General features: G+C 32.0%; 1 protein-coding gene across 1 annotated transcript in view; it reads left to right on the top strand.

Moving 5' to 3' along the window:
- LOC107441545 (agrin) overlaps positions 1-6064 on the top strand; it is a gene marked incomplete in the record, with an annotated part of 156998 nt that extends 150934 nt beyond the window's left edge. The window contains 1 exon segment of the mRNA XM_071183122.1: positions 5769-6064. Coding sequence (XP_071039223.1) covers positions 5769-5914 — 146 coding nt within the window.
- Positions 6065-12015: the final 5951 nt, after the last annotated feature.

The raw sequence follows: 12015 nt of genomic DNA, 5'->3' as shown, positions 1-12015 counted from the left end.
TGGAAAGAGAGGCCAAAAAAATGCACCTCTCAATTAATCAGAGTAAGACAAAGTATATGCAATGTATCAACTATACCGATACCTCCACGCACATCGAGATTGGAGAGTATAAATTTGAAAAGGTGAGCTCTTTCACCTACCTTGGCTCTGAAATCAACTCCGAAAACTCAATTTCCACAGAAGTAAGGAAGAGAGTAACTGCAGCCAACAAGTGCTTTTATGGCATAAGAAAATTCCTTAAATCTGACAACATTAAAAGAGACACCAAGTTGCTAATATATAAAAGCCTAATAAGATCAGTTCTCACTTACGCATCTGAAACCTGGACCTTGTCCCAAGCTGATGAGAGGACCATCGCTGCTTTCGAGAGGAAATATATATGCTTGTAGGCGGAATGGTGGTAGGTAGGTACTTTATATACGTCGCAGTAGAGCTGCGCAATGGGCTACTGGCGACGGTCTGGGAAATATCCCTGAGAATGATCCAAAGACATGCCATCACAATTTTGATCCTCTGCAGAGGGGATGGCTTCCCTGCTTTAGTAACCCGATGACCTGGGAGCGAAGTCAAGCAGTTTAACGAGGACCAATACCACACACCCTCGGTGCCTACGCAGGCTAATCAAAGTGGTCATCCACCCGCTTTCTGACCGCAGACAGTGATGCTTGACTTCGGTGTTATACTGGGAACCGTGTCCTTACTATTAGTCCACTGCGGGACGCAAGGTGGGAAGAAAATGTTTATTTTTTTTTAGTTGCAGATGAATTTTGTTTTATTAGTATATTAACAGTTATCTGAACTTCGTCTAATTATTCATTTGTTTCAAGTTCCATTAATTCAATGAAAAAAATATTTTTAAATTCCTTTTATAAATTGTTTTCTACATTTTTTCAAATGTTGCGTAATGAGTTGGGGCAGGGAAGCAATGCCATTAAAACGTAATCATTGTTACTGATAGCTTGGTGATTAATTTCACAAATGTCCTATTTTCACAAGAATTCGATAAAATATGTTACTTTGGAAATGCATTGTTTGAATACTAATTGTTATAAACAATTGTGGAAACATTTTTTACCCATTGTACATTCGAAAAAATGTGCTCTTCTAAGTGCAGTTGTTATGAAATATCGATAGCGCGAATAAAGTAAAAGTATTTAACATAATTGTTTCTAAAGAAAATAAATTTCAATAACAATCAACAGATGTAATGTGTCAAAGGATTTCAAATGTTATGAGTGGCGGCATTGTTATCAGCAAGTGTTTCAAGTTCTGTTGCAGAATTTGTTTTATTTATGCCATAAATATAGTTTTTGCTTTTATTTTTAAACCATTCTCGTGCGCAGTATGCATTTCTATTTATTCAACACTAATCTTTCTAATTTGAAGATTCCTAAGACAGTTAAATCAAACAGAAAATTGCGCTTAAGACAGTGGAGCAAGGAATTGAATTCCTCAAAAAACAGTTTATTTATCTAATAAGACTAAAAACGTGCAGTTTTCCTTAGGAAATAGTCTTTAAGCTTAATTTCCTAAAAGAGAAAGAAAGTGTTTGACATTAACTCCTTTTTAGAATTACCTCAATAATGATTCGTCAGATTTTGAAGACGCCATTTTTCTCAGTGCGCATAGATTTTTAACATATTGTTTACAAGGGTTTTTAATATGTATATAAAAGATTGTCATCATTTTGCGTAATATGGTTCAGTGCTTGTTAATTGTTTTACATAAGTAAAATTTTCGAAAAAAAATTACATATGCAAATAATGTGCTGTACTTTTCAATCAGGATTGGAAAATTTTTCAATGTTCACTACTTTTGCTAGATTTTAATAAAAGACTACGCTTGGTCTTTTAATAAATTAAGATGATACAAAACGGCACTAACTCTGAATTGAAACACCCTAAAAAAAGCCTTTCGGTCGTCAGCCTAATACTCAAAAGCGACCTATTGTTATTATTTATAACAGCAACAAAATATAGTCACTATATTAAAAGCTTTCAATACTGATTACTTTACACTTACAATTTCAATACTGTTATTATATTATGTGTAAGTACAAGTTTCAATATGTGTGTGTATTAGGTGTCTACATATTTGGTGATTCTTAATTATCTGTTTCTCTTTGTGTTTACTTTAATAAATTTATTGTGTATTTCTCTTCTTAATCACCGGGGCAGGATATTCCTCTTGGTGCTTATTAAATTTACTCTTGAAAAAAAACACTTCCATTGACAAGATAAAAAACATTCCTTAAATGGAGTGATTTCTTATTTATGGAACAGTACTCAATATTTTTACCTATTTCTCATTATTTCTTTATTGCAAAGCCCTAATCAAATTAGCTTATCCTCATGTATAAAAAGGGCTTATTCAGGGTGGCCACCCACCTGGAAAACCTTGAAAACCTGGAATTATCAGGGAATATTTTTATACTGGAAAAAACCTGGAAATATCAGGGAAATTTGGATAAAAACCTGGAAAAATCAGGGATTTTTAGAGAAAAGCTGGAAATTTTTCTTTGATGATTTTTCAAATTTCACTAATTTAAATTATTTGCTAATTTTCTTAATTTAAATTATTTCATCCATTATACCCACTTTTTTTTTAACGGAAATGTATCGCCAAACAGTTGAAATATCATCAACTTAGCGATACTTTGCTTGCATCAAAATTTGCTCCATTATAGTTCTGTTAAACTAGAATGCCATATAAAATTCTTTCACGGTTGCTAAACAATTGTGGAAACTTTTGACCGCTATGGGAATTAAGGAAAATTTAGGTAAGATTCTGGCGGAAAAAGGGATTAGGATATTAGCTTCTGTTTTTAAATTCTGTCCTTGGGCTAAATCCATTTATGGCTCAAGTTTGTTCCGATGCTTTGGTGGTTATTTTTTTTCTCTATTTTGACAAAATGTTTTTGTATTTTTTACTTCATAAAATTTTCCAAAAATTAGTTGGTTATAATTTTATGATAATAGATTTTATATCCCACTCTTTTTCTGAAAGCTTTTCTACTCCTATTCAAAGAAATCTGTGAATTATTTTTTCTGAGCAAACCAACCAATCCTTTTTATTGATTTCAAAACAGCGTATGATAGCATTAATAGAGAACTGCTTATCGACGCTCTGAGACATTTTAACATTCCTGAAAAACTTGTGAAATTAATATCCCTTACATTAAATGACACCAAATTGAGAGTCAAAATACAGGGAAACTTATCTGAACCTGTTGAAATAAGAAATGGCATAAGACAGGGCGACGCATTAGCATGCCTTCTTTTCAATCTTGCTCTTGAGAAAGTAGTAAGAGATTCAGGAATTAACACTAGAGGAACTATTTTCTCAAAATCTGTTCAAATTATGGCCTATGCTGATNTGTTTCAAAATCTATTTTCTTATATTTATCAACTGCTTTTTGAAATTATAAGTGAATATAATTAAGTATCAATATGAGCATAGCAAATATTGCGGAATGCCGTAAATGTGTATTGCGCGAGTGCTACTGATGGCTAGGTAGGCAAAGTTGGAAGGTATGTATATATATATATATATATTTATATATATATATATGAGCTTGCAGACGGAGTGCTAGTGGGTAGGTACTTTATTTACGTCGCAGTAGAGCTTCACAATGGGCTATTGGTGACGGCTTGGGAAACATCCCTCACAATTTTGATCGACATGCCATCATAATTTTGATCCTCTGCAGAGGGGATGGCTCCTCTGCTTTAGTAACCCGATGAACTGCGCGAAGTCGAGCACATTACGGTAAAACAGTTTAACGAAGACCAATACAGCACACCCTCGGTGCCTACGCAGGGTAATCAAAGTGGTCACCCACCCGCTTGCTGACTGCAGCCAGTGATACTTGACTTCGGTGTTCTACTGGGAACCGTGTCCTTACTGTAAGTTCACTGTGGGACGCAAAGAGGGAAGGAATTTTTTTTATATATATATTTGCAGATGAATTTTGTTTTATTAGTATATTAACAGTTATCTGAACCTCGTATAATTCAATTGTTTCAAGTTCTATTAATTCAAAGAAAAAAAATATTTTTAAATACATTTTATAAATTGTATTTCTGCATTTTTTCAAATGTTGCGTAATGGGTTGGGGCAGGGAAACAACGCCATTAAAACGTAATTTTTGTTACTGATAGCTTGATGATTAATTTCACAAATGTCCTATTTTCACAAGAATTCGATAAAATATGTTACTTTGGAAATGCATTGTTTGAATACTAATTGTTATAAACAATTGTGGAAACATTTTTTACCTATTGTACAGTCGAAAAAAATTTGTTCTTCTAAGTACAGTTGTTATGAAATATCGATGGCGCGAATAAGATAAAAGTATTTAACATAATTGTTTCTAAAGAAAATAAATTCCTATAACAATCAACAGATGTAATGTGTCAAAGGATTTCAAATGTTATAAGTGACGGCATTGTTATCAGCAAATGTTTCAAGTTCTGCTGCAGGATTTGTTTTATTTATTCCATAAATATAGTTTTTGCTTTTATTTTGAAACTATTCTCATGCGCAGCATGCATTTCTATTTATTCAACTCTAATCTTTCTAATTTGAAGATTCTTAAGACAGTTAAATCAAACAGAAATTTGCTCTTAAGACAGTGGAGCAAGCAATTGAATTCCTCAAAAAACAATTTATTTATCTAATAAGACTGAAAACGGGCAGTTTTTCTTAGGAAATAGTCTTTAAGCTCAATTTCCTGAAAGAGAAAAAAAGTGTTTTATATTAACTCCTTTTTTAAATTACCTCAATAATGATTCGTCAGATTTTGAAAACTCTATTTTTCTCAGTGCGCATAGTTCTTTGACATATTGTTTACAAGTGTTTTTAATATGTATATAAAAAGGGTTTATTGCTTTATTTTCGAATCAAATTGTGTGGCACTTTAAATACTGTTATTGTATTATAATGTTTTAAACTCGTATTAAAAATTTTCCAAATTAGAAAATTTAATTCTAATATCTAAAGCTGTTTAAATGTTGCATATTGAATTAGGTATCTGGGTACTTAGTTAATGGGACACCGGTGTCCTCTTTTACAAATTTTTTCTGACTCTCAAATTACAAGTAAAATATATTTTGGCATCTCTTAATTATAAAAAAATAATTTAATAGTTACTAAAAAAATATGCTAGATTATCGAAGTTATATTTGTACTAAAATATGAAGCTCAAGAAAAAAATAGTTCAAAAATTTTTTTTCATTCAAATCCAAAAATTTATCAATCATTGATTTTGTAAATTAAATTTTAATGATGAATAATTGTCTTTCAGATCTAAATAACTGGGGAAAAAAGTTCAAATTTGAGAAATTATTCTTCGGAAGTGAGCCGTGTTTGGAAGATATTACCTTTAACGCAAAAAAAGACATCGGTGCTTCATGCTGTATTTCATAACCATAAATTATTAACCTACTAGAGAAAGGACAAAATTGGGAGAATGCTTCTCCCCTATACAGTATTTCTCTATGGAAGTACATGAGAAAACCGATTTTACCACGTGGAGAAGACTGCATCAGATTAACATGCGACATTTTTACTCGCTGAATTGTCAGGGATTTAAAATGCTAAATAATATTTTGAACTAAATTAATACAAAATAATGAAAAAATTAAATATGCTAAGTTAAAGTTTTGCGATAAAAGTTTAACGACATACTTATCCATGTAATCAACATTTATTTTTAAAATTTTATTCAATTTTTATTCGTGATTCTAATATGTTCAATGAATAAATAGGTGGATGTTCCAGCCTTCCTATTGGACTGCCTGAGGATTATTACAAAGGATTCAACGGATGTATAGATTCCATAATCTTAGACGGAGATCCGCTACATTTGATGACACATGGAACTGGAGATGTTACATTTTGTGATGAATTTTGATCACTACCTATTAAGAGTGCCTTAATGCTTAGGTTGGTCTTTAGGGACCAGCTGATACATATCAAAATCTCTTTATGATGAATCATACATGTCAACTGTGATGTACCCTAAGCGGAGGATCAGGATTGAAAAAGTGTACTTACCAAAAATGTAAGTGAAATCAGTTTTGAGGATAACACTAGCAGAAAAATTGGTACCATGTTGAAAGTTAATTATAGGCATGTGTGTCGCTTCTTTAATAAGTTGTTTAATGGTTACCATGTTCCTTTACGACTTGAACCATATTACAATATAATTAAGCTCTAGAATTACTAATTTTCATGATAATATTGTTCGACTTGGCACCTTATATGAGTTTTGAACCGAAATTGAACAATATTACGCAGTACACTATTCGATATTTGTATAATATTGCAATATTCGACGTGTCTCAAATTTTTGAACAGTGCATTGAGACCAAATATTTTTTTTATTTAATTTTCACTATATTCTTTTTTTGTTTTGTTTTTTATAATTATAAAGGAATTCAATTTTTGTTTGAAAAACTTTCCCACATTTTTTTAATGAAAAAAAAAGCCAATGCAAAATATTTTAAAAACATTCTGTTTTTGTCAGTATTGTAGTGACGACGTGAAAAAAAAAGTTACTATTTTTTGACATAAAATAATCGTTAGTGCCGCCGCTGTTTTGGATGTTCAACTAAGAGCAAAAAATTTTAAAAAAATTGCGCAGAGAGTACGATAGTATTAAAAAATTTACGATTCAGTAATTAGTTAACTAATTATTAACAGATTGTTAAAAACACCATGCAGGCTGATCTACAAGGTTCAGACCTGAAACTACAGAATTGAAATTTGATCTGCATAACAACTGCTGGGCCATTTTTGTTTAAGACTAAACTTTTTCTCGAAATTTCTTTTTATTCGAAAGTTATTGCAATTTTAGGTGCTTTTTTGCGAAATTTTTATTTTAGTACATATATAAAATAACAAAAAGACCTTCAAGTATAAAATAAAAAATTATTTTTCAACTATTGAACACAATCAGCGTAAGCCACAAAAAATTCCAAATTGTGACTTTTCTTTATTTGGTTGTTGTTGTTGTTGTTCATTTACGTCCCACTAGAGCTGCACAATGGGCTATTGGCGACGATCTGGGAAACATCCCTGAGGATGATCCGAAGACATGCCATCGCAATTTTGATCCTCTGCAGAGGGGATGGCACCCCCGCTTCGGTAGCCCGACAACCTGCACGCGAAGTCGAGCACTTTACGGTAGAACAGTTTAAAGAGGACCAATACCGCACACCCTCGGTCCCTACGCAGGCTGATCCAAGTGGTCCCCCACCCGCACACTGACCGTAGCCAGTGATGCTTGACTTCGGTGATCAACTGGGAACCGTGTCTTAATGATCAGTCCACTGCGGGACCTTTATTTGGCATTGTTATATGATTAAGCTACATATTACACAAAAAATTCACGAGAGTAATTTTTTTTTCATCAGTTATCTGAAATTCTATTTCACAGTTGGAAAAAATAGTAGTTTAGTCGTTTTTTTTTTTTTTTTTTTAAAGGAGCTAGCGTGAAATACTTATGTTTTTTTTTTCAATTGCAAGGCTGTATAAGAATTGTCCATTTTTAACTCTTAACCTGCGCTTTATTCGAGTAGTTTTGCTTCATTAATACCTAGTTATCAACATTCTTTTTTTTAATTCGATAAAATAAAATTGTTTGTGAGAAAAATATCGACAGATACCAAATTTTAAATTGTTTGCACTCACAAAATCTTCTAGTGATTAAAACAAATGGAAATACGATGGCGAAATATCTGGGGAATATGGAGGGTGGGACAATATCTCCCACCTCAAATCGTTGATTTTTCTCAAGTTTAGACTGCTTGATCGGTATGAGTCAAAAAAACTCAAAATTTCCGGATTGGAGCTTTAGACACCACCTTTGGAATTTACGGATGTCTAAATGCACTTGGATAAACATCACAAATCTTTTTGGTAGTAACTGTCGCGTTACTGTCCTGCAAAACTGAAAAAGCATACAATTCCTAGTGTGTAACTTTTCTGGAATTCTGCTAAAAATTTTCCCATAATTTGCAAAGAATACAAATATTAAATCAAAACAAAAAATTTTATTATTTACGTTTAAATAAGTCCCACTAACCTTAATCTTTGGCAAAACTTTGAATGTCACGATTAGGTATTTGAAACTCGAGGAGAAGACAGCTGAAATCAGCTGATTGTATGTAAACAAGCGGGAGTGTTAAAGTTACAGCTATTTTGCTTCATTTGTTATCACGGTGAATAAATTTTTGGATCAGATATGATAGGGTACCTACAAACGACGTCACACGTGAGTGTCGTAACTGATTGGCTGCTGAATCGTGATGTAGCCAATGCTACAATTCAGCAGTCAATCGGATTTGCCTCCCACGCCTGACGTCGCATTGCAGGTATCCAATTCCCTGATAAATTATCAAACGAATATCAAAGTACAAAAAAAAATGGCATTCCTAATACATTAATACAAAACATTATTTTGTTCCCGTGAAAGCCATGTACACTCTCTGGGGAACATTTACGTCAGCAAAGTAATAATTTTTGGAAGAAAAAAAATTTATGATTGAATGTAATAATGGTTGTGAATATTATTATGGTTGAAATGTTTTAAAACATTTTATTTATACTTATTTTTTTAATTTTATAGGAATGTGTTCATAAAATGAGGTTTAAATGAACGAAATCAACAGTTGGTGATCGTCTTGATAACGCGTCTTCCATAGCGAGTGAAATTGCAGCACATCATTTAAAACTGTCGCAAAGATTATTGTGTAAAAGGTTAGTGCAACAAGCTGGTACAAATGCAAAACTGAGCAATTTCAATAAAAATGATTGCGGTAGATACAGATAAATATTTTTTTATAAATAAAAAAATTTAAATTTTATATTGCAAATATTTTTAAACGAATTAATTGATGCTTAATTCTGAGAAATCTGTACTGTTCTCTGAAAATGTATACAATTAATTGTTTAATAAAACAATTGTAGTCTCGCAATCACGAGATGAGCTCTCAATCACATTGCTTTTAAGGAAATCAAAGCCTTATTTCGCAACTGTTAGACAGTAATTCAATAATTGTTGTCTGTGTTTAAAAATAAAGTTTATTTTTTTTTTCTAGATAAGCTGCCTAAAGACATTCAGGGACGTTTATATTAAGTTCATGACCTTTATTTGACTACAGATACAATGGAGTGAAAAAACTTACAACGCCTGGTATTTCTACTATAAGAACTGTTTCTGAAATTTATATCTATGTATTTGTATATATTAATTAAAAAAATTTAAATAAATAAGTCTTTTTAAAATAATCATTCTATTATCCTTGCTATTTTTACTTATTTACAAATTTAGAAAATCATAATACCTATGACAGATAGATTATTTTTTTCGATTTTACGGCGTAATAATGCTTACAAAATAATGCTTACGGCGAAATATGCCACAAAAATAAACAAATAAACGGACCAAACAGAATAACTTTTGATCAAATGTTCGGAATTTTACTTACCAGATCTCAATCTTAAATGTTCGAGAAAGTTATGTCAAATAAGCTAATTAGTTAATGGAGGCGATATTTTAAGTTACGAAATCGAATGAAAACGAATTTTCTCTGAATAAACATTTCATTTATTAGACGGATTTGGATTATGGTCTATATAATTTGGATCCATTAATGTTAATTTCACTTTCTGCATATTTTGTATATATCAAGAGCGCTCTAAACGAATTAAAAGGTTTTTGTTTGCAATTACTATAAAATTTGCTTACCCAAAGATAATTCCGAACAAAAAATAATTTTTGATAACTTTATTTTTTATAACATTTCCTAATAGTTAAAGAATTTTGAATGGTAAGGTATACAAATTTTACATCATTTTGAATAATATAATTCAATGTGGCGGAATACAAAATTTAAATAAATAGTTCCCAAAAAATCGAATTTTAAAAAATTCAGATTTTTAAAAATTAGAATTCCTACAAACTATTAGACCGATTTCGTTCAAATAAATTTAGTAGTTTATAATATAAAATTGCAGTATTTAAAATTATGTAGATATTCGAGTACTTTTTTTAACCATTGTTATATAAAATAATAAAAAATAAAAATATTAATTGAAAGTCACTTTCTACATGGAATTATCTTAGGATAAACAAATGCTATGATCATGTGCAAAAAGTTTTCAATTCGCTTAGAAAGTTCTCGAGATATGACAAAATACACAAAAAGAAAAATTAATATTAAGTGCTCCAAACTTTAAACAGCTTTCCTGACCAAAATATTGAGACTCTATCCATTTTGCGGCTACACTCTATATTTCGGAAGCCAGAAATCTAAATTCGTTGAAAATAAGGTATGATTATTCAGACAAAGTACGTTTTTGTGTCTAATTTCGTAACTTAAAATACTGACAGCAGTAACTAAATAGCTTATTTGATTGAACTTATTAGCTTATTATAGTCACCCCTTTGAACCATTAAAATTGAATCTTAGCGTGTGAAAATTTGATCATTAGGATCAAAAAATACTTTGGGTGTTTCGTTCATTATTTTTTCGCGCACTGCGTCTGTTAAGAAACTTGAAATGCATATGCTATCAAAAATGAAGTCAAAGAAGTGAACACATTAAGATAGCATGTAGGTACTACCTAGATAGCTTACCTACTAGGTAGATACCGTACGTCGCACTAGAGCTGCAGAATGGGCTGTTGGCGACGGTCTGGGAAACATCCCTGAGGATGACAAAATTTGAATACGAAATTCACAATCACTTGGAACAGTGTGAAAGAAAAGTGGTAAAGTAACTTTTGATCCATATTGGATTTTCCCAACTCAGTCTTTTCTAAAACTCAATGATCGTGAGTGTAACCCTAAATAGGCTAACTAATTTGGTATGTACTTTATTTACGTCGTACTAGAGCTGCACAATGAGCTATTGGCGACGGTCTGGGAGACAGAAACGCAAACAGAGGATAATCCGTGGAAGTGGCACCGCAATTTCGTTCCTCTTCAGAGGGGATAGTTCCCCTGCTTTTGGTAGCCCGACGACCTGTGCTTGAAGTCGAGCACTTTACTGTAGAGCAATTTAACGAGGACAGATGCAGTACACCCTCGGTCCCTACGCAGGCTGGCCAAAGCTGTCACCCACCCACTTATTGAACGCTACCAGAGATGCTTGACTTCGGTGTTCTGCTGGGAACCGTGTCTTTACGATCAGTCCACTGCGGGACTGTTTAGAAAGGACCTCACGATATAGTATATTTCTAGAAATATTATTAAAAATGAAGTCAAACAAGAGAACACATTAAAGATGGAAATTAATATTTAAGAGGAATAGATAACGACATCTAAATCTTACTCATCACGACTGAGGAAAGCAGGACCGAGAACATCAAAACCGACAGGAGTTTGATGACGAAACTTAGAAATACCTCTAAGTTTCATCAGGCTAACAAACTGATTTTGTTGCTTTTCAATTCATCTCCCTATCTTGAATTTCGAAAGAATATGAAAGCATTTTTAATATTTCACCTAAATGTCTATTTTCTTCAAGAGTTATATTTAACATTTTAACGTAGTTTTGAGTTTCATATAGCTTCCTTACCAAAATGTTTTTTAATTTATTTGAAAATCAAGACAGAAACTAAAACGTACTTCCTCTCCTATGACTATCCCCACGCTAATGGTGACAGCATGAGATGTTATTATAGAGTTCTGCTCTTCGCCTACTGTAGCCAATTTTGATCGCAAATAGGATGATCGAAATTTAATATTAAGCCCAGTTAAAAACAAAAAATTATGAGAATCTAATGAATTAAAACTTTGGAAAACATAATTGAAAATATCAAAACAATTTAAATGCAGGAGGAAATATAATGGCAACGAAAGGCAATTATTGGAAGAAAAGATATCTCCAAGTTTCATCTGGCAATTCAGTTTTTTTTGTTAAGCCCACGTCCAATGAGTCAATTGGTTTCAATATCATTTTGGCTTTTAATTTTTTTTATTTCAGCTTCATTATTAATTTCCGA

The sequence above is a fragment of the Parasteatoda tepidariorum genome, chromosome 7 (genome assembly GCF_043381705.1).
Source record: "Parasteatoda tepidariorum isolate YZ-2023 chromosome 7, CAS_Ptep_4.0, whole genome shotgun sequence".
Taxonomy (NCBI): Eukaryota; Metazoa; Arthropoda; class Arachnida; order Araneae; family Theridiidae; genus Parasteatoda; species Parasteatoda tepidariorum.
Note: the sequence above shows the minus strand (reverse complement) of the source record. Positions and strands in the feature narration are given on the sequence as shown.